The following is a 23,078-nucleotide window of genomic DNA, read 5'->3' on the forward strand; positions in this document are numbered from 1 at the left end:
TCTCACCCTTCATTTGGCAGCACAGGCACAAAGACAGAAGGTTAGTCTCACTGATGCCAGCTTCCCAACCAGAAGATGCAGTAGGGTTACAACAGCTAATGGTCCGATTATCTTTAGAGATTCCTATAGTAAAACTTGTTACTTACTGCAGCTTCATTAAAATAGTATAGTCAAAAGAATAAAGCCATCATTAATCAGTGACTGTTGCAAGACACTATCTTTAGTGGCAGGTACCACACTTAACAGCAACATGAGCACCTCCAAGGCCATTTTCCAACCTGGACAGAGGAACTCATACAGCTTAAGGAGCTCAGCAGAAATGTGCTCATGCTAGTGCATTCACAAGCAATTGCTCTGGAGGAAGCATTATTGCTGCTAACCTAAAGAAGAGATCAGAATATACATGCAGACAAGTTATCTGCTACCTTTTGTGACATTATCATCACCTAGCAGCACCTAAGACCCAAGCAAGTTGCTTTGCACAGAGAAGTTATATGGGTGCACATGTGATTATCAGCCTCTGGTGAAGGAAGGCACCATTTTTGCCAGCAAGTGTAGTAGACTTGCACCATGATAATGGAGACAAGAGCGACATCTTTGACACTAGCAATAAGTTCTTCAAGAAGTCTTTGGTAACAGTATGGGAGAAGGGTGTGTATTTAAACTTTTCATTAAGGATACCTGATCTTAAAAGGACACTAAAATCCACTTATTATATGCATATGCACTTTAAAATAGACTTGAAAGCACACAATAAGCAGATTAATGCACAACACTGGATTTCTCCATCAGATTCACTAAGCAGAATATAAGGGGTTTTTTTTCTTTTCTTTTAAATTCCCCCCCCCCCCCCCCCCCCCGTAAAAGGGGAAACAAAGCCTGGGGGAACTTTGGGAGAATTACCTACTCCATAGGTTTATGCCCTACCTTCAGTTTTATAAAGGTGACATGCTCCATTCCAAATATGTCATACTTAAAAAAATCTGGCCATGACACTGACTTCTCCTGTACCACCATAACAGCTAGAGCACCTCAGTGAGCTGAGTCAATATAGCTAAACACATGGACTCTGGGGAGGTTCCAGTTAATGAGATCTCTATCCAAGGTTTCCCAAAAAGCTGAAAAACAGGACTACTACAGTCCTTCCTCTCCCTGCGCTACCTTCCTCCCTCCAAACCCCACTATGCACAGCCGTGTTTAAAGTCAGAGTAAGTTACTGCCAATTAAAGATTTTAGAAGTAATAGGACAAAATATTCCAAGACAAAGCCTTAATTTTTGCCCCCTAGAACAGGCAACTGCTTCAAAGTGTTTACTATGCTCTACACTAAGACTACCTGAGCATACTCACAGTTGGATAACTACTGTACTTACCTCTCCTCCACCCTGTTACTTACAGTTTAGTACCACTACAGTCTTTAAAAGGCAGAAAACAGTTTAGCTCAGTTATGAACATGGTAGAACAAATCAGAGTTCTGCAAGAGATATCTGGAGAGAAGCAGCAGTTTGTTTGTTCTGCAGTAATAGATGACTGCTATATACAGAAGTGGGAGCTTGGAGTGACCAAGGTTAAAACCAGTCTTGAGAGCTGAATGGTTCAGACCTGCATTTTTGCCATTCTAAGTATCTGATGGAGAATACTTACCCTGTAAGTCACCTTCTGAGAAAGCAATTGACAGTTAAATTTAATGTTTTGATATCACTTTATTGACCATCAAATATAAACCCTCTTTAAAAGCCTACTCAGTGTACTGATTACAATAATGGGTTACGTAAAACATAACAGAAGGTTTACAGAGTAGTGGCTCATGCTTTGTGAGAAGCCTGTATTGCTCACTCACTTGCATTCTTCTCCCCAACAGGAACAGTAAAAGCCGAAAAGAGAACAAGTATTTACAAGTATATATCAGAAAGAATGAAGTTTACAGTTAGAAATTCACATATGTACAGTTTTGAACTGTTCAAGTATGTTTCAGTTGGACAAAGTGCTACAGGTCACAAAAAAAAAAAACACAGTAAAAAGAGGAACTATTAAGACAAAGAGATGGCAGTCACTTGTGTGCCAAACAAGTTTTAGGTGATTGCAACATACGCAGAATCTAGAAGTTGAAAGTATCTGGAGCATTGCCCTGAACTTGGAAAGTGTAGCTAGCAGCAGTAGACTCTGGTACAACATTTTGGTCTTCCTCCTCCTAGAAGAAAGGGAAAAGAGTTTTGAAATAGCAGTAGCATATTAACCTAGTAATCACTGCTACAATAGAAAAGGGAAAAATCGTCCTGCAGACACTTACCTCTGCTGAGAAATATTTCTCAATCAGGGTGGATGAGGCTTTGTATACTTGTTCATTTTCATGTGATTGGAGAGCTTCAATTTTGTCTAGACCCCCACACTCCTCAATCATGAGGCAAAGTTTTTCAGTCTCATTTATCTTCTCAGCAGCCTGCAAAACACACATGGAATAACCTCAGGAAAGATGTGTGGCACCAACTACTGGAGAACTATTAGCAACAGCTTGAACAGCGATAGAGTATGCTGCATCCACATACCAAGAAGATGTTAGAAATAGCATCCAGGATAACCAGCACAATTTTGCTGTCTTTAGCTGAGAGGAGATTCAATAGTGGTTCAACAACACCAGCCTGAACAAGGTACACGATCTGCTCAATTGTTCCACCACTTGTGTAGTTGGCCACAGCCCACACAGCTTCTTTTTGAGATTTGAAATCCCCCTGTGAAGATAAATGCAGGGTATTTGAACACAGATAGTAATAGCAATAGCAAAAGCTTCAGAGTAATAAATACAGTCTTTGTTTACCTTCCTCAGAATACCAATGAGATAAGGCACAAGACCATGGTCTATAACTCGCTGAATCTGATCCTGGCGCCCAGCAGTGATGTTGGACATTGTCCATGCTGCTTCTTTCTGAATGTTGTTTTTATGATGAGAGAGGAGACTTGGGAAGACAGACAGTGCTCCCGAGTCAATAACAATCTGCGTCTGCTCATCAGTACCAGTGACAATATTTCCTATGGCTCTTAATGAAGGAGTCTGAAACAAACATAAAAATAGGAAAATTGGGATCATCGAATCTGGATTTTAATACAGCCATACTTGATGTCCCTATGCTCAAGACTGCCAAGTTAACAGCACGATGTTATTGCTAATGAGTTTTAACCTCCTTTAGCATACCATAGGCAGACATTAAGCATACTAGAACTGCAAACCTTCCAAGGTCAATCTACAAACAACTACTAATTATAGAGCTTAGGAAAATTATCTACCAAGTATTAAATGCAGCTTTATTATACGGCAATTTTAGTGTTCACATAACCCACTTCCAAATACCTAGTATCTGGATTTGTAACAGCAGTTTAGAGTTAAAAGCAAGCTTTAAAGGATGTCAATTGTTGTGCTGACTTGTGTGTTAAATTCAATGATTATGTAAAGAAGCTCAATAGGCATCAACAGCAGTAGTTTGTCTCATGCAGGGCAGCCTCCAAGAAAGATAAAAGTTCAAGTCTTACCTACACAAAGCCTAGAACCAAGCGTCTGATTTATGTATAAAAAGAAACATTCATTTACTTGAATGCTAGTCTAACTGCAGCTTTATCCATTATTCAAATCAAGCAAGAGCAATCTGCACGATAGCTTACCATTATTGGCAGTTCACTACATCCCAGGAGCTTCACAAGTTGGGGCACCAATCCAGTTTTCACTACAACTTCTATCCTGTCATTGGAACCATCTGTTAGATAGGAAAGTGCCCAGCAAGTGTCTGCTAACACCTCATGGTCATCATGGTGCAAGAGCCGAACAAGAGTTGGGAGAATCTGCTCAATAGCTTCTATAGGCGGTGCAGGATTCTTATTACGACACAGGTTTGAGAGGGTCCAGGTAACATTGCGTAAATATCCAGACTGCAAGGGTTGAAATAAATGGTTAGCAACTGTTCAGTTACCTGAGCTCTTCTACCCATTTATTAGTAATTGTAACTTGAATCGTACTGCACACTTACAGCTAAGGAAGAGAGATCAGGAACAGCAAGTAGACTCAGCAGTGGCTCTATTGCACCAAATTTTATAACCAGATCTCTGTAGGTAGAACCATCCCCTGAGAAAAACAGAAAAAGAGATAGATGAAGACCAAAATAGAGGGACATGTGCACATGGTTGTGTTAGAGAATTAATTCTTCTATTGCTTTAAGAAGGGCAAGATAAAAAGAAATAGGAGGGAAAAATGACAATTGTCATGGTTAAGTCATATGCCAAGCATGTGTTTTTCTAGCCTCAGTGGCTTGACTTTTTTCTCTGTTGGAAAAAGAGCTAGTTTAGCATGTTTTCTATACAGCCTTTCTTGGAGTTCATAACTAAGCAGGACTTATGTGTTTCTTTGAAAACATATCTAAGCCCTACCACTAGAACAGAGCTTTTCCCATAATATGGGACTTTGAACGCATGATAATCATTGGTTGCATGATTGGGGTCTACAGCATAATGCTCATGGAATGCCAAAGTTTGACAGAACTCTTCTATTGCAAGGTACAAAAAAGTACCTTGTAATTAAGTTTAAGAACTCTAAGGAGAAACTTTAAAGCTCCAATCAAACAGGACTTCTATGAGCTCATTTCCTCTGTGTTGAAGATTCACTGTTCTCTTTAAGGCATAGATGATGGAAAACATAATAATACAGCAAACATATTTAACTATATTATTATTACTATTGACTTTTTAAAAAAAGGCTGGGGTCCAACACTGGCAGATGAAGTAAACCTGAAAGGCGTATGAGAAACTTCAATATTAATAATTTCACATCAGTAAGTAGCCGTTTCAAAGCAGGGAATATTGGCCATCACATACACAATTATGTGTGCCATCTGCTTCCTCCCTTCCCTCTTCTAGTCAACACACAGACCATAGCTGACTGGCAAGTCACAAAGCCAACAAGATATGTGACAAAGCCCTGTGCTGTAGCACAGCTATATAGCTCTATCAAAACTGAACTGTGTAGCACAGCTATATAGCTCTATCAAAACTGAACTGAAGTGTGGAAGCAACCCACACAGTACAACCCATAGGTTGCCAGGCATTGCATGAGACATCTTATACCAGGTCTGAAGATGAAGTACTGTCTGTAGCATACACCACATTGCAGAGCATGCCTTGAACACCATTAAGGCAGTTTCTCAGACACTCCGTGTGCTGCATGACATGTCAGTAGTAATCTCCTACTATTTTAAATAAGGGAACATGTCTGAAATACAGTTGTGTAGCATATTGACATACCTGCAATATTTCCAAGTGCCCACACAGCCTGTTCACTGATGTGAGTATGGGGAGAGGCCAGCAGTGAGATAAAGGCTGGAATAGCCCCTCCATCTACTACTGCCTTTGTTTGTTCTGATGTGCCAGAAGCAATGTTGGTAAGCGCCCAGGCAGATTCAAACTGAATAGGAATACAGTCTGCTCTACCCAAGAAGGAGACCAACTTTGGAATCAAACCAGCCCGAATTATGCTGTCAATTGGGGGCTGCTGCTCTCTTGAGAGGAGTTTCCTGAGGAGGAAAGAAAAGCATTAGTTTTCCTGCAAAGATCTGAATAACAGATTAAACAGTGTAAAGATCTTTATTTTTAAAAAGGAAAAGGTTTAACATTGCCCTAACATTCAGAAAGGCAACACAGCATGATATGAAGAAATACAGACAAGCTGAGTGCTAGGTTCCTAAACCTGTGTTAACATAGGTTTTGGCATGTCCTCACTATACGAGAGGTTCTGCTCAGATTCTGAAATAAAGCAGACTTACAAGAGTCATAATACATCTGAATTGCTAGAGGTTTTGCAGCAGAAAACTTAATGACTGCCAGAAGCAGCACTGCAACAGTATATAAGCTTGCTAAAGCAGGTTTTAGATTTGGAAAGAGAAAGGAAATTTTGCATTCGTCAAACCCCTGTCATTATCCTGTTCACATTATTCTAAGGTGTATCACTGCACTCAAATATTGTAGTCAAGTGTTAAGATAGTTTAAAGGTATCTTTGCTATAACAAAGGATTTATTATTGTAACTCCTATAACTCCACGATGGACTACTATATTTATTTTGACACTTAAAAACCACTAGAAAGAATTTCTACTTCCTAGTAAAATATTCAGGCACTTTAAACACTCAAAAGCCACATGGTTTCAATAAGACTATGACTATACATTGTACATAAAGCTGACTCGGGTATTTGTTGAATTACTGCCTGATAAGAGCAGCCATAGCTGCTACCATGTGCAGACACTATGGCTCATAAGCCAATTCTTTTACATTGCCCAAAACTGGCTTGTGCAGCTGAATAGGTTACCTCTAAACTCCTTACCTGGCAGCTTGAGTAGCCTGTAGCTGAATCTCTGTATTATTATTATTAACTCCTTTGACTATTTCTTCAACTGACCAGTGTGCTGAAACCTGTACAATAAAGAGATACATGAATGCCTTGTTGGGAGAGGCATCTGTCTTAAGCATACCTGTTCCACATACCCACTTACCTGATTGCTTCTATTTTCCTGAAGGGGAGAAGTAGCATCATCTGGAAAAGTGCTAACATTTCTTCTTTTAAGCATCTGGTCATCTTTTTTAGCTTTCCTCAGCTCTACATTGACTTCAATACGCCGCCTTCTCATTTCCTAGAGGATATGCATTCCTAATAAGTTCTCGGCTTTTACAACTCATGTTTAAAGAGATAATGGCTAGCTGAAGTAGTAATAGCATCAAAATACTCACTGTAGCATCCTTTCCTTTGTTCTTGAATCTGTTCAGTCGAGCTGATGGTGTATTGGCATTCTCATTAGTAGACATCTTGCTTATTAGATTTTTGAGAGAAACAAGTAAAACCAAGCCTTGAAACAGAGCAAATAAACAGCAAGTTTACTCCATGAGAACTGAAGTTGAAAACCAGGATCAGTACTTACTAATGACACACTTTTCCATATTAGATACAATAGCAGCCTCTGACTTGTTTCAAGATCAAGTAACATAACAGCTGTTTCTTTAAACACCTAGATGTCACAGTAAGCTCTAGCAATAACAAAAAAAACAATGTATGTGGGTCTACTGCTTTAAGACACAGCCACAAACACTAACAGAATCACTGTTAGAAGCAAGACTGCTGTTGCCTCCCGCAGACAGCACACGTACTTTTAAGCACTATTTTCACTGTGTTGTATATCTATAGTGCACGGGCACCCCATCCAGTACCACCTCAAGCCTTTTTTATGGCAACTGGAAGATCTCGCACTAAGCAAGTCCCCACCGGGAAGGGCTTGCAGCCAGCAGCATGTAGCAGCAGCTACACCGACAACGACGCAGGTTCGTGCACCATGGGCCGATTCCACAGTGACCCACTGCATAAAGACCTAGCTTCTTTCAGCCACAACTCAGACACCACATACAACCGGCTCTGAGAGACACTGCCAGGAGGCTGTCTGCGACCACGGAGACCCGAAAAGATCCGTAGGGACCACCGGCCTGCCCTACCGGCAACAGAGCTCAGCCCCTTCTGACAGACCAGCGCACGGCCTGCACGCTTGCCGCCCCACCCGGCTTCTCCCTCCCGCCCCGTCCCCGGGCACCTCCACCGTAGAGTCGGCACACAATCCGCTACTGCACAGCACGGCACCGCTCCCCGCCTGCGAGCACGCTGCACTGCCCACGACCTCGCCAGGCGGGATTTAAATTTCCCGCGCCCTCGCCGTACCATTGGCCAGTTCGAGCCATAGCAACCTCTCGATTGGCCAGTTTGAAACGAAGCTCATAACGCGACGAACGGGAACGAATCTCCGCCGTGCTCCCGGAAGGATCGACCCGACGTCACGTACGAGAACACCCGTCCCCGCCTCAGCACTACAACTCCCGGCATCCAACGCGCGGGAAGGGGGCAGCGGCAGCCATGTGGACGCCGCACCGGCATGCTGGGAGTTGTAGTTACACAGGGCCCGGTGCTGAGCGAGTACCGGGGACCTACAGCCGGGAGTCCTGGGGTGGGGGGGCACCAGGGACCGAGAACCGGTCGGTCGGGGGGTGCTGCACTGCTGGATGGGTGCGAACAGGGAAGTTTTCACGCTTTTGAGGGGTTTGCGGCGTTAGCGTGCCGTTTCCTCACATACAGCCCAATTTCTACCTCAGCAACCATCAGGTCACCTCAGGCTTTCCTTGAGCCCCCTCCCCCGCCCTTGTCTCCATAAATGTGGTGCATAAGAATTTAACTTAAGATTGCAACCGAAGGCAATTCAAGAGCGATCAGGGCGGATCGAAACTAAATCCTTCGCTAAACAGATCTAAAAATAAATCTGAACAACGAAAAAGCCCTATACCCGCCCTTGTGTCATGCCCAGAAAATCTGCAGATCTGGGGTTGCTTCCCAATTCCAAGGGATGGAATACAAAAGAACACCCTGTCTCACAGACAAAATTCAAACCATAAAACCTGGGGGAAAACATGACTCTGTCAGGAACCGCCATTTCACCGTCCGTAACGGACAGAGAAGTGTCAGAGATGCACATTGACACTTGTGTGGTAAAACACTGTATTAAACCGTTTATGCTGATCTGCAGATGCACGCAGAGGCTGACAAAGACGCACGCAGAGAGGAAGAATTGTCAAAGTCTTTTTACATTGCTGGTTTTGGGCCTTAAAGTTCTGAGTTTTGTAAAAATGAAATAAAAATCACAAAAACATTTAAGCAAGAGCAGGGAAGTCAAGAAAGTACGTCAGAAGTAGAGATACTGAAAAGGCCTAGTTTGAAAGGAAAAAGGCAGCTCAAGAGTAGAAACTGAGGTAAAACACCTGCTGTACAGAAGGATCGAAGGGCCGCTGTGAAGGAAGTCCATAAATGTCTGGAAAATCTGCGGTCCGGAGCAGCGAACCTGAGGGAAGGAGGGCCCTGGGATGGGTGTTCCAGGGCAGGGAGGGAGCTGTCCCCGATCTGGAAACTCGAGGTGTCTGTGGGCCGATATGAGGTGCACATGGTCTGGGGTGTGAGGTGCCACAGCTGGAAAGGCTGTTATCAGTGCAGTAAAGCGACAACGAGGTGGGTGCGAACGGCCCCACCGAGGCTAAGCTGCCGCTGAGGAGCCGCGGACCCGGCGCGGCTCTGCTGAGGCGAGCACGCGCGCAGGACACCGCCCTCGCGCCGCGCTGAGGGAGCCAACGGCCCGCGCGCGCGGGAGGCGGGGCGGGGCGGGGCTGACGGCGCGAGCCCAGCCCCTGCAGGCTCGGCCCAGGCTCGCGCGCCGCTAACAGGCGGGGCCACGAGGCTCGTGGAGGAAGGGCAGCTCTCTGACCAATGGGCTGCAAGGAGGCGTGGCGAAAGGGTCGCTCTGCCCAATGGGCTGCAAGGAGGGAGAGCCTAGAGGCGGGACTTTGGTAAAAGGACAGGTGGGCGGGGCTTCCCGCTCACGAGCAGGTGGAACGTGGAAGCCCGCTGAAGGGCGGAGCCAGCGCCGCCGGGCGGGGCTCTTACCAAGCAGCGCTTGCAGCTTTTGCTGGGTGACCCAGTGGCCTAATGGATAAGGCATCAGCCTCCGGAGCTGGGGATTGTGGGTTCGAGTCCCATCTGGGTCGTGCCGCAGATGTTTTGCGGCGCTGCGGTAGATTCAGCGCAGAGGATGAGCGGGCGCGCGATGAGTATCTTCTCTAACACTTTTACCCGAGGCCGAGGCCGGTGGGGAAGCCTCGGAGCGAAGCCAGGAGCCCGGCGCTGCCTCAGATTCCCTCAGCCGCGCCCTCCTGCGGCCGCCGCGACCGCCGCCCTGTCAGCGGGACGCCTGCCCTGCCCGCCGGCACCGCGGCCGTTCCCCGGCGCCACGGAGCCTGGTGCCGCCGCCTTCCTCCTTCCCGAGGGGTACTGCGGCCGTGGATAGCGTATGCCCGGCTGCGGCGGGAGGGTGAGGCGTCAGGCGGTCGGGGCAGCGGGGAGGATGAGTGTCCCCGGCGGGCGGGCCTGAGGGCGGGCTGGGCCGTGTCCCGCCGCGGGCCCTCCACAGCCGCTGAGGTAAAAGCGCGGGGGAGCCGGATCCTGGAGAGCTCCGGCTGCCAGCAGAGCTGCCCGCAGCCTCCTGGACACGGCCATTGTGCCGTCGGTCCCGGTTTTCCTCACCCAGGGAATCCTGTCTGCAGAACTTCCGCCTCTCCACTGCTGCCGGCGGACCTGTAGCTTCTTGAGGAGTAGAAATACCCCAAACACCACTGCTGTCCCTTTAAACAGGATGCTGCCCAAGTACAGTCTGGAGAAACTCATTAACAGGCACAGCCATACATGAACGTATTCGATTACACTACCAGCTAATTTGAACAGAAAACTCCCTGGAGCACAGGCGTTCAGGACATTGACGTGTCCGTCCGTCCATCCATCCATCCACCCTCAGCACAGCCCTCAGCAGCGAGCCTCTCACACTCCTGACAGCTCTCCCTTGCTGCAGGTACACAGGTACACGGACTGGTTGAGCGGGAGGTGAGGGACAGCAGGAACACACGAGCTCACCTCTCCCTCATCCTTACTTTCGATTCCTATTTCCATAACAGCTGTCTTGGGATACTTCTGGAATGAACATGTTCAAAATAACAGAAGAAAATAAGGCTCAATAAAGGCTGCAATAGAATCATAACACACCGAGTAACAGACGTGTTAAAATTTCACCTATTTTGCACACCATTCTGGCTCATTTTCTGTATTTTCCCGCATAGCTGCTTGAGGAAAAGCCCTGAACTTTTTAAGAATTCTATTATACTGCTTAATTAAAGCAGCACAAAACAAACAGCGTTTAAGCAGGGCCACATGACGCAGGCATTAGTGAGGGGTAGGTTTTCTGCTGGTGGCTTCAAAGCTGGGATATAGTGCTTTTATGTGGGTTTTAAATTGTTCATTGCACCTAAAGGCATGAATGACTTCACAACTTTCATGACATCCATTAGCAGCTAGTGAGATAAACTGTCAGAATGGACATCTTTTCCAGCAATAAGGTCACCTATTTCAACTGGGAGCACAGAAATAAGCCTACTTAATTCAGTAATCCAAATCAGGGGTGGCTTGGAGTGTGAAAATTTGCCAAATTCTTTATGTTAGCAAATACGGATTTAAAAATAAAGCTGTGTCTGGGGTCAGCAGAGCTTTCCCTTGGACTGGACAGCAACTAATGCATTTTCCAGGCTGAATGGAATCACTGCAACTGGTTCCTTGAACTAAAAGACATTACCAGCTGCATAATTGGAGGTGGCCAGAAATTCCTGAATCGGTTCCATTGTAATGCACACCTTTTACATACACTGAATAGCAGAGGTGATGCACATTCCAGCATCTCTTAATTCCACCTCATAATGTAGTTCTCCATATCCAGTAAAACTGTATTTGTTCTGTATGATTCCCTTTACAAAATGCCAAAGGAAGCAGATAAAAATCTGCTGCTAAAAACATCCATCCATATGTTATTCCCAGAGATACAGGTGACTGCAGGCGGTATGGAGTGGTGTGTCTATGGGAAAGGGGATGTCCTAGGCAGGGGCAGTGGGAGGCTAGCAGGGAGGCAGCAGCTTGGTTTTGCTCCAGTGGGTTGTCCAGTGAGTGATTCCTGTTTCCCCTAAGGCTGCCTCTCATTAGCATGAATCGGGGGAAGGGCATAAAAGACTCCAGTTCATTTGGAGTCTGGAAAATCTTTACTTCAAAATGACAACCAAAGTGTTCTGGCTCCTCTGCTTTGCCATTAGATCATCATCCAGCTCCTTGGCCGGTAAGTCTGTTAGCATTCGAAGCAGGGCTGGGGCATATTTGCCTTTGGGATCAGGGAAGGCTGAACACGTTACTACATTTCTTGCCCAAGCAGCCCTCTATAGCTGTGGTCTTTTCAGCAAGTGGTAGAAGTAATCAGGTAAGGGCTCAAGAGAGAAACATTTCAACACGTTTGTGGGGTGGGAGTGTAAATTGCAATGTTTGATTTGTGTTTGAAAGAATTAAGAGCACCTGCCAAAAGCAGGCGGGCAGCCAGTGCCATGAAGCCTGCTAGCCATCAGTCAGCAGCTGGAGTTTGACTTGCTTCTGCTTCTGGGATTTTTATGTGTATTTGACTTTTCCCTTTTAAGCTTCCTTCACCTCACCTGTAAACTCCAGGTTTCTAATTTATTTCTACATGCTCTGTGCTTATGTATGTCTGCAGCAAGCTGTCCTAAACAGATTAGTTAAGTACCACATTGGCAGAATAGAAATATCCATCTATTCCAGTGGGAAAGAGCTGATTATGTTGCAGTTATATTACTTAGGTTGCAAGAGCTATACAGGAGTATGCTGGTATATGAGAATGATCCTCAAGGTTCTGAATAGACTGAATAGAGAAAAATGAACTATTTCTTGTTACACTCTATGGCAGAAGGGTTGGAACTAGATGATCTTAAGGTCCTTTCCAACCCTAACTATTCTATGATCATATGAGAAGGCATGATAAACTGGTAGAGAAGTATACTGATAACACCAAATCCAAAACACCTGTTCAGAGATCACAGCTTCATATTGAACCATCTCCAAAACACCCTTGCCTATTGCTTTCTTTAGCTTGGACTTCTTCCACCCCGTTCTTCATGAACATTCTTTTGACTTTATGTGTGGCCAGCCCAGATATCAGAGAATCTTTCCCATGACAGCAGCTGGTGAGAGCAAAGGGGGAGAAGTGGCAAGGTCAGCAGTTGAATCAGTTATAGAAGATAAACCAGGACGTTGTTCATCTGTGTATGTCAAATATCTCTTTTCACATAAGGAGTTAGGATCAGCCTCCCACATGATGTTAACCACAGACAGTGAACACCCAGACAGCGGCTGTGTGTGGGTGAATGGTTTTAAAACTCTCTGGCTAACTAAAGGCATGCAGTGGAGGACTGAAGTAAAAGGAAAATGAACTGCAAGAGGGAATTTCTCTCTTCCCAGGCTAGGTGGAAGGTCATTTTGCTTTGTGAGATCCAAGTGATCAAGGTGAAGGTATAAATGAAGGCCTAGGTGACTGCCCAGCTTGTGTGAACAGTGTCATTAAGCCTTTCTGTCTTTCACTAGATTCACAGACACTTCCTCTCTTTCTCAACCCTTGTCCTCTCAACTTAAGAAAAGCCTTGCAATAATGGTTACTCAGCAGCAATAGCCTAGCTACCAGTACTGCTATACTGCACAGCTCCGTAGTGGAAATGTCAGAGATCCAAAACTGTGGATAAAGATCTTTTCAGTATTGTTCAAAGCCATTGAAGAGACCAGATGACATTGTCAATAAGGCATCCCATGGATGGGAAAACCAAATAGTTCTGTTGTCATGGTCTTTTAAACAAGCATCCCAAATGGCAATGTGAACCTTGTTTCCTCAGATGCTCCCTGGAGATTCAGGCTTTTGAGAAAAGGGTTTGTTTTTAATTTGCAACAATAATAAAGTAAAAATGCAAATCTGTGTTTTGCTCGTGCAGCTGCATTCTCTGTGCTGGGCCTTCCATTTCTGAGCACAGAACAACAAGGAGCTCTACTATATTTTATCATCTGTTGAACTATTTATCAATTACATAGTCTTATTGTTGAAGGTCTCACTTACAGACTAAGAGCCTCCAATCTGCCAGGCACTTCCCATTCACAAGCACACAGAAGAGAAAATTTAAAGTGCTAATTCTCTGTCTCCATTTTTTTTTTTGTGTGTGTAGGATCCCTGCCCTATGCTGAGAAACAACATCAGACTCTCAGCAAAGATGCTTATAGCTCAGCAGGCACTGCACCAGGCCACATCAAACTGCCAGCCTGGGGCAGCAGCAGCAGCAGCAGGAGCAGCAGAGAGAACCACACAGAACACTGGTTCCTGCCTCCTGCTGACCTGCAGCGGCCAAAACCTCCTGAAATCACTTTCCTCTCCTCAGAGAAAAAGAAACGCACCAAACCTGCTCTAGAGAACAGCACAGGGCTGAGGAAACACCTCCTGCAGTATGGAAGGGCCCTGCCACTGGAGAGCACGACTGAGGGGCCTGCTCCTGCCTCCTTTGACTTCAACCATGCCAACAGAAAGCACGCAGACAGGCGGCTGGCTGAGGCTGCCAACAGTGTCTCGGCTCACTTCCACCATGCAGCGTCTTCCTATCACAAGATGACATCCTTAGTGGAGGCTCATCTCTTTCCAGACTCTGGAGCGGTGGAAGCAGGTGATCCTAATGCATTGGATCACTTCAACCGACCAGGCAAGATAATCCCCTACGAACATACCGATCCCTTCCAAAAGATCACCAGACCCTCCTGGGTCACCAACCGTCAGTCATCCAGCTTGCTGTACCACCTCAGTGCACTAAAGAAAGGTAAGAGGATAGAGTGCTTTGGCAAGGGATATTGTGAACTTTATGAAGGTTGGGGGGCATAATTTGGATGAAATACCCTGTCCCTCAGCCTGTGTGCCTGTTCTAGATGGTGATAAGGAGAAGGCATGTCTGACTGAGTGCAGGAAAGAGAGAGATGAAGTGGAGGCCTACTGCACGAGTGAATTTGGTAAGTTGTGTCCTCCACGAACCACACAGAACAAAACACAGGCCATCTTTGTTCATCTATTGCTGACATTTCCCTTCTGCTTTTAAGACACTGTTTCACTGACTGTTAAATAATGACTAAGTACACTGAAAGGACCCATCACAGCTCTTTGCAGATGTACTAAGACAAACACAGTCTTATACTGCCCTTTCCCCACCTTAGACTAGTATTGCTCTTTTTAGTGTTTCCTCCCTTTCCACTCCCAGGAGGAAGACAGTGTTCCTGCTGCTGGTCAACAGAACTAAAAAGACCAATTGCTTTAGATACTCTAAGCATTGTAGCCATGTTACTTACCTCTTACTATTGAGAATGAGTTTGTGGTTTTGGGGGCTGAAGTTTCAAATGACAATAAAATGGTAAACCAAATAAAAATAAAACTGCGATCCTCTCTGTATAAAGGATCCGCCTTAAAGTTCCTTAGGATTCCATGTCTTTAGTCCTTGTAGTCCTTGTGTCCAAGTTGATGTAGCTGAAGATGATAGAAAATAGCCTGGCATTGCTGTACTGTGTAAGAAGCAGCATTTTATGACTGAAATCTTGCCTTGTGCTTCCGAAGTTGTGAAAGAGATACCAACCTTTTTCTCACAGCATTTTAAGAGATAAGCAGAATACATGCCTAGTGGTAACAGATGTTTCCATTTGTAGAATATAAACACGCTATGGGACATCTGTTTTCCCTAAATGGAGAAGTCAGGAAGTGCTATCTACAACTGCTACATTCTGTATTTTTACCACTCTCATGCATTCCTGTCAAACATAGGTCTGCCAGTGACCTGATCTGTGTGTATTTAGCCTTTAACACATGGCTGTCTCATGTCTCTTAAACTGAGAAGGACAGGTAGGAAAAATACAGGTCAGCCATGATGTCACTGGAGTGATCAGAAGGAGCTTTTAATTTCCTTACATTTACAGTGCAGATTAAAGAGTAAACATGACTGAAGCTCCTGCCCAGTGAGGCAGGTGTAACACAAGAAGCCCTGTGTGCCTTACCTGCCTAACACGTTTGTTGTTTTCTGACTCCTGTAGTCAGCTCAGCACTTGTCAAAACCAGAAACTGGGCGGAGAGCATGATGTGATTGAAGGTAGAACATGGCCTGCTTGGTGCCCTGGCCTCCTGGTATGACAAGGGCCTGTTCTTTCAAAAGGTAAAGTGTTTAATTAGCAGGTCGTTGAATTTTAAATTTGAATATTTTACTTTGTTAGGTAAATACATCCAATTTTTGTATGGAAAACAGTACTAGAAACATCACTTCCTTTGAAACATCTTATAAACTCCACTAAGAAACATCTCAGACCTGTAAAGCACAAGGTTAGTAACTCACCAAGAACTAAGGTGATGATCTCACCAAATGGGCTGATTTGAAGCAACTCCTGCTTTCAAGACTGCCCACTACTGAGCCAGAGAATTCCTGACACTTCACAGCGTTTTAAATGACAGCCTTCACATATGCCCTGAGTTACCACCAAGATACATAATCTGATGCTTCCTTTTTCCCCCCCCCTTCTTCAAACCAGCAGTGAACGGGATTGTTTATAACATGGAAAAACTGGGGAATGGCATCCACCTGATCACACTTTTGGTAAACAACGATGGACTGTACAAGATGAGTCGCCTCTATACTACTCCTGATGCCTTCTTCTTTCGAGTTCACATTCTAGTTGTGGATACTTTCAACTGCAGTAAACCATGTCTGGACTTGAAAATTGGTAAATAATTCCAGCTAAATCTATTGCACTATTCCTCCTGCATGCAGGGCAGTTTGAGCCTGCCCTAGTTTAATAGGCTTAACCTAGCTTGTTCTGAAAATTTGGGAAGAAAAAGTATTTACTCTTACACTGGAGGGCATTTTTGCCTTCTAAACTTTCAGAAGAGAAGCAGCTGCGTGAAGAAGTCAGGTTAACAGCAGAGTCCTTTCTTAGCTCTATCCAGTTGCAAAATGATTGCAAGAGATTTCAGGATTGACACCTAAGTAGCCCAGTTTTCCTCCTAAATGCAAGTTTACCAAATACCAGTATTTTCCCCTAAATGCTTCTAGTTGCAGTACAAGACAGCAAATCATTATTTCCATGCAGGCACAACCCGCGCTGATGTTCAGGGTGCCGCTGTCCTAAGCCACACACCCAGGATCTATTTCTGCAGGGTACAACTTTACATCTATTCCTAAATCTGCTGCCCTTAGCACCAGTCCAGTGAATGAATCCATGCTTTCTCCAGGCCACAGAAGTCTCGTTTGTTTTGCAGGCAGCAGATACATTGTGATGGGTCAGATCTACCACAAGAGACGACAGATCTCTGCAGACCTGCTGCCTTTCCTGCGAGGGCGCCTGAGCCCAGGGGATGGTTTGCTTCGGAGCGGCAGCAGCTACGTGAAGAGATTCAACAGGAAGAGGAACCGCAAGGTGCTGGCGGCTCACACCAAGTGCAGATAAGGTTTCAGTAACATCCCTCTGACAGGCAGCAGCAGAATTCACCAACCAGAATAAACCAGGCCGTGGTTTAGCAACAGCAGAAGGTAGTTATCCTTATGTATGAAGCTGGTTGTGATGGGATGCTTGCTCTTGTGCTTTAGCAGACACTAATGGAATATCTTGACTGGGTACCCATATATTGTGAAGTTTAGCACAAAGCTCCATTTAGAAAACATTAATTTGCTCCATCTGTTTTCGGAGACACAGGTTGTTACTGCCTCCCCCACTCTAACATACCCCTAAATAATCTGTAGGAATTGTAAAGTAAAATTCTGGGGGTACACCAGAAGTAACTGCACTTTGAAACGCTTAACCTTGAACAAATGTTACATGATACCACACCTTTAGCTGTGGAGGATGTCCACAGTGTTTTCACACAACTCTGCCTGAAGTATTACAAGCATTTGAGCCAGAAGAAACCAACAAAACAAAGTACCACTTGTATTGTTTTGGTATCCCTAAATATGTCCATGCTACTTGTAAACCCCACATTAGTTCTTCAGAGCTGGATTTTCACATGAAGCATACAAAATAGCTATGTAACTGTATGAATACACTAACTGAAAGCAAATCAAGTAACTGCCCAACACAAATGCCCAATTAGGCTTACAATTAACAGCGCTAGTTCACGCCAAGGAAAGCAAAATGAGCACAACTGCACGCCTGGTTACGCTGTCAGTTCCTTAAAAGCTCAGTCCTAGAACCATGCACTGAATGTCCTTTTCCCATGAGAAGTATTGCTGAGTTTGTACTTTCATGTCAGTAAAGTTATGTTTTGAATCAAAGATACAATCTTTTAGTGCCTTTAACATGGAGGGATGTTAGAATCTATGAAGCCACTGCAATGGGGATCTTGACGTTTGCTGTCCCAAGAGTCAGTATTCACAAATAGGGAAGTCTTTAAAAGAAACTAGTAAGATGTTCTTGGGGTTCTGGAAGATCCAAAAAGTTTATGTAATGATATTAAACAAAGGCATCTCCTCACTTCGCAAGTTGGCTAGAGATTCTGAGATATGTATTTATATATAAAAATGGGAAAATGCAGTCTAGCTAAAACAAACCCTAACCAAATAATGCTATATATGATGTGACCTCAAAGAGGAAGCATTTTCTTCTACAAGCATTTTCTGTTTTGAAGCAAAGGTAGCTCTAACAATTCTACCTGTTAGTACACATCTGCAGCTTGATTTAGCATCGCTGCAAAGCTATGGAGCACTGCATGCATGACACGTCACACTGTGTTTCTATACGAGCCAAATACCAAGAGCAAGCACTACAGATTTTGGGACCCAAAAAGCTGTTACTGTAGGACAGAAACTTACTTGTAGCTTGTGTCTATCCAAAAAATACACTCTCACTTTTGTTACACGAAAGATTTTGCATGGCGCGCAGTGTACGTAGATGGAATTTTCCTGAGAGACTTTGAGGGGGCTCTGTTTGGCAGAACAACTGTCCCTGGCAGTGAATCAAAGCGCTGGAGTGGACTGGGAGGGACAGGAGAAGGAAGGGTTATGTGCGCATCTCAAGTTTCTCTGTTTCTGTTTTCCACTGCAGTCCAGGGACTAACCGGCGAGTCCTACAGACATCCCTTTGCCCTGAACAGCCATTAAGCACCACTCCCCACCCCCGAGACATTATTGTAATCTAAAACAGGCAAAGCGTGGGTACAAGAATAACATCCACGGCTGTATCTCATTTTGATTGTCTCTTGGAAGAGATAAATAGGAGATCAGGGCTAATGACATCCAAATCCTCAGTAAAATGCCAGTAACTGACACACGTCTGCACCACTATCCAATAAGCAAAAAACCAAGCTGGAATAGTTCATATTATCACAATCTGTGTTATGTACGTGACCATTTTGAAACAATTGTTGCAGTAATTCATAACAGTACAAAGAGGAGCATTACAGAACAGAGATGACAAAACTTTGGAACTTACCATGCTTTTAGGGAAGTGGCTATTAATGACAAACGATGTATTTTCAGTGACACCACTATCAAAGATCATCATTAATAAATCAAGAAATGTACCTCCACTCACTGGCAATTGAAAACACTAAAACCAGGCTCTTGGCACAATTACATTGTATGTATGGATTATTTCTCTCATCAACCTGATTCACTGGAAGCTATACATCATCTGGCAAAGCCAAGACCTATATACGATATCGTTACCAAATGTTTCATTAGAAATGCCACCAAATCCATGTCAAACACATCACTTTATTTGTCTAGGATGACGTGTCCTATAAGGTACAAAAAAGTACTCTTCAGTTTGCCACAATTTGTTAAAAACAGCCATTTAATGCCTACAGGTAGGAAAGTTTCAAATCATGTAATAGAGATTTATAGATGAATAAATAGTACAGAAATACCGTGATGTTCTGATGAGATGCAGGGTTATGTTCAAATGCTGTTCAAAGTGGAGAATTCCCCTTGTTGCATTAAACCCACAATGCGTACAATATGCAGCATTTCTGTTAAAACGCCAAAGGACAACAGAGCCTAAATGCAACTACTCTTCTTTAACTCCAGGAAGCATAAATGGATTCTTGTTTTCACATTGAACAGTTAGTTTTCATTTCCACACAGAGGTTAAATGACAACATTTGTATGTACAAAAACACGCGGGTTTTTAGTAGATAAAATTACCCAGAAGAACCTGTACACCTGAGCCTGGAAGTGTAAGAAAGTGTGGTCAGTAGCAATGTCTTTTTAAGAAAGGTAACAGAAAAGGTTCTTGCATAGCAAGGTGTGAGGTTAAACCCAAAAGGAGCTTATCCATAAATCAGGCAAATCCCAGGTCACTGTAGAACTGAAGTCAGCTGTGAATTAGTGCAAAAGATAGTCGAATGGTCCAAGAGCCTCATATAAACCGTGGCTGGTGACTACAGACAGGTCAAATGCGCAGGTCAGTGACAGACGCAACGTGAAAGCAATAGGTGGGAAGGAAAAAGCAACATCAGCAGCAGTTTGCATCTTGTGCTGCCTTCCCTCTGCCCCTCTCAGCAGCACTCCTCGCACAGGAAGCAGTGGAGCAGCCCCGAAGGAGATACAATTACACGTGGTGCTTCATGCTCCTACAGCGCTTGGCAAAGCACCACCAGTGCAGCGGTGGGCAGTGGCATTTCACAAAGTACTTCCTACCATGTGATCTGTTACAGGAATTTCGGCACCACTAGAAATCTGCCAGAGGGATGACAGCTGCTTTGGAATGCGACGTAGTAAACGCTCCGCTTGGAGCGGAATAAAGTCAAGATCTCCCTGGTCACCCCCACCCCTACCACTTCGCAGTGTCTACACTTCCGAACAGACCCCCGAAGCGTTACAAACGTATTAGTGCACACGCAAAGACACCTACGTCTGTGGGGAGAACAATGATCTCCATTTATTTTGTTTCATATACATCCATATTTTGAATTTTAATACAAAAGAAAAAAAAATTAGAATCTGACAAATGTTTACAAACAAGATACCTTCAAATAGATTTTACTCATTTCAGTCTGGTGCAGAGTAAATGACAAATTGTACTGTTATATTCAAGGCAACAGAGTCTGTAGTCCATGACCACTCAGCCCAACTTTTATGCAAGCTTAATTGTTTTTATCTACCATGAACGATAAACTCCTTGTTGATTCCCAGTTCTGTGTGTGTGCACATGTGTACATAGCAGCTCCTTTCATAGAAAGAAAAGACATCTAGAGGTCTTCTTGTACTTTTACCTACAGGAATCATGTTAAGATACAGAATGGATTACATGTAACCGGGGCTGGATTTTATAAGAAAAAATAATTAGCTGACAAATGAGGGCAGCAATAAAAAAGCGTCTTTTTTGCAACAATAAATAAATACAGTCAAAGTTTTCTGTGTGGACTTTAAACCAGCTTCTTCACTGAAGAACAGACGTGGCATTTCCATGGAGTTAAACGTGACCCCATTTACTGTATCTTTTTTTTCTTGCTCTCTTTCTCTCTCTCCTTCAACAAAACCAAGTTTTCCTGCTTCTGCCACAATAGTACAACAATTTGATCTTGACAAGAAAGTGGTGCTGCTGATTTTTATCTTTGTCCTTTGGACAAAATAAGCCGAGAATATAATCTGACTGTTGTGACCAATAAAAACGCAGTTTACATCAAGTCTCGTCAGGATAACCTGACTAAAAACATCTGGCTTCTTAATTAAAACCTTTCAGACAACCAGATTCTTGCTCGGGTGTGTTAGGTTAAACACGCTGAACTCTAAGAAGCTGTAGACTGCAGTTTGTTGTTATGGGACCTGCAGAATGCAGAAGAAAGCGAAGAATTAAGCACTCTTCGTTTTGGAGAACACAGTTGCTGCAAGGTGTCACCACGGGCACAGCACAATGAGGGAATTACCACCGTGCTGCTTCCATTTAGTTTTTTCCCCTTCAGAAAAAAGGGAACACTGCAAATAGTTCTCTCTGAATTTTAAGTACAATTTCTCCTCCAGTATACAACTATTTAAGTACCTGTAACATGCAGTTTTGGAATACTCCAAAATGCCTGAAACCAGTTTTCCTCTCATATTCACATAATAGCAGTTCATCAAAAGGGAAAGCAAAAAGCCCATTGCTAATTGGGAATATTTATAATAATGTATTCTTTGTTTAAATTTATTCAGGAAGTCTTTGGATTAACTTAATAGAAAGAACTGAAGAGACCTGTTAAAAATCACATCTTTGCTAATCAGAGCTCAGCAAAACTCCTCTTGGACATTCACAGTTTTATTAGTGACCGAAAATAAAACAATGAAATACATGGTTTCAAGATGAATTTTCCACTTTTCTCAATACAGTATTTGAGGAATGGGACATTAGTTTTTGTGAATACAGTTCTGCTCACCAGTATGACTGCTGGTAACAAAAACCCAACAGCATTTACTTTTTTAGACAAATGATCTGGATTTTTAGGGCAGTTTTAACGTCATTGAATTGGGCAAGAAAAGAAAGTGACCCCAACATCCAGTTTTGATTCCAGTTAAAAAGTTCAGACTAAAGATATCACAATCTGCAAGAAAAGAAAGAACACGGATGGTATAAATGAAAAACAATAACAAATCAGATGCAGCAATGAAGGTAGTGGGTGCTGTGTAACCAGCTAAAACAACGTGACAGAAACATGAGGTGAAAGCTACCTGATTAAAACCATGAATGCAGTAATAAATGGGAAAGGAAAATGGTGGAGTGACGGATTTGAACTCATCACTTCTTACCAACCCTGCCTTCATTGTGCATAGAAAACCAGACAGCTTCACAACAAGGGGTGTAGAAGCAGTGAAGCTTTCAACTTCGTTAATTACAGACGGATGTAACCCTGTATTAGTACCTGAGACTAGCACTCTGCCATGGTTTTTGACTGCTACAGTTGGATGGACATAGTTAACTACTACATATACAGTTTCCAAGTAATGCTGAAAGGCATCCAACATTTGTGACTCAGTCACAGCTGGCTTGTGCTGGAATACAGCAGTGATCCAGGGGAAATCTGCGGATTCCGTTAGAGTTTGGAGTAAGCGGGGTTTAGGAACAGCTGTAGTAAATACCACATTAGAATCCGACTAGTGCTGTACAACTCCCATGTACGTGCCACTAGATAGAACAGGCAAGCAATGGGAAAGCGTGTAGTGGAGTTTTATGTTCTTTTTCAGGCATGTGTATGTTAGGGAAAAATCTACACCCATCCTTCCATAGAAAAATGTTAAAAAATAGAAAGAAAGTTTAATTTTAAATAGCAATTTTGAATTGTGCTTTGTTTTCCATATCCTACTTTAAACCTTACTTATTCCATCTATTTCAATTTAGTCATTGAGAAGTAGTAAAAACTAAAGTATTTTAATTTCTCTCATTGGACTATAAATTTCATGGACGGATTGTCTCTTTTTAGCAATGAAAAGTATTTACTGCACAGCAGAACATTATCACAACTCAGGATTGGTCCTGAGCAGAAATTATCCCCATTCAGTTTTCTGTGCATGGAGACAGAAATCCCTGCATCAATGCAAGGTAAGCTTATAAAAGCATTGAGGAAA

General features: G+C 43.7%; 3 protein-coding genes, 1 long non-coding RNA gene and 1 other non-coding gene across 16 annotated transcripts in view; 3 read left to right on the forward strand and 2 right to left on the reverse strand.

Annotated features, from left to right (window-relative positions):
* Positions 1 to 1,682: 1,682 nt before the first annotated feature.
* KPNA2 (karyopherin subunit alpha 2) lies at positions 1,683 to 7,697 on the reverse strand. 2 transcript variants are annotated; one of them, XM_065693714.1, is made up of 11 exons: positions 7,616 to 7,697; positions 6,762 to 6,877; positions 6,527 to 6,664; positions 6,358 to 6,446; positions 5,283 to 5,551; positions 4,016 to 4,110; positions 3,654 to 3,917; positions 2,815 to 3,048; positions 2,546 to 2,728; positions 2,290 to 2,439; positions 1,683 to 2,190 (listed from the first exon to the last, which is right to left on the reverse strand). In XM_065693714.1, exons 2-11 carry the CDS (start codon positions 6,834 to 6,836, stop codon positions 2,098 to 2,100), a joined length of 1,590 nt encoding a protein of 529 aa, XP_065549786.1. In that variant the 5' UTR covers positions 6,837 to 6,877; positions 7,616 to 7,697; the 3' UTR covers positions 1,683 to 2,097. The 2 variants fall into 2 exon arrangements, with proteins under 2 accessions (XP_065549786.1, XP_065549785.1); XM_065693713.1 differs by having other exon boundaries at positions 7,610 to 7,693.
* Positions 7,698 to 9,504: 1,807 nt separating this feature from the next.
* LOC136021433 (uncharacterized) lies at positions 9,505 to 10,642 on the forward strand. The gene is made up of 2 exons (XR_010615773.1): positions 9,505 to 10,464; positions 10,560 to 10,642. It is a non-coding gene; the product is annotated as an uncharacterized LOC136021433 (long non-coding RNA).
* On the forward strand, positions 9,527 to 9,599 carry TRNAR-CCG (transfer RNA arginine (anticodon CCG)). Its single transcript has one exon. It is a non-coding gene; the product is annotated as a tRNA-Arg (tRNA).
* Positions 10,643 to 14,049: 3,407 nt separating the features above from the next.
* On the forward strand, positions 14,050 to 20,889 carry C13H17orf58 (chromosome 13 C17orf58 homolog). The gene is made up of 5 exons (XM_065694203.1): positions 14,050 to 14,333; positions 14,440 to 14,520; positions 16,075 to 16,266; positions 16,802 to 17,072; positions 20,195 to 20,889. The coding sequence occupies exons 1-4, from the start codon at positions 14,129 to 14,131 to the stop codon at positions 16,987 to 16,989; spliced, it is 666 nt and encodes a 221-aa protein (XP_065550275.1). The 5' UTR covers positions 14,050 to 14,128; the 3' UTR covers positions 16,990 to 17,072; positions 20,195 to 20,889.
* BPTF (bromodomain PHD finger transcription factor) overlaps positions 20,389 to 23,078 on the reverse strand; it is a 53,116-nt gene continuing 50,426 nt past the window's right edge. For 10 of the 11 annotated variants that reach the window (XM_065694199.1, XM_065694194.1, XM_065694201.1 and 7 more), the window contains one exon: positions 20,389 to 21,305. In XM_065694199.1, coding sequence (XP_065550271.1) covers positions 21,269 to 21,305 — 37 coding nt within the window. In that variant the 3' untranslated portion in view covers positions 20,389 to 21,268. Of the gene's footprint in view, positions 21,306 to 21,758; positions 22,058 to 23,078 lie in introns of those variants that run through there. The other variant, XM_065694193.1, reaches the window with a different exon arrangement.

This window comes from Lathamus discolor, chromosome 13 (assembly GCF_037157495.1).
Source record: "Lathamus discolor isolate bLatDis1 chromosome 13, bLatDis1.hap1, whole genome shotgun sequence".
Classification (NCBI taxonomy): Eukaryota; Metazoa; Chordata; class Aves; order Psittaciformes; family Psittacidae; genus Lathamus; species Lathamus discolor.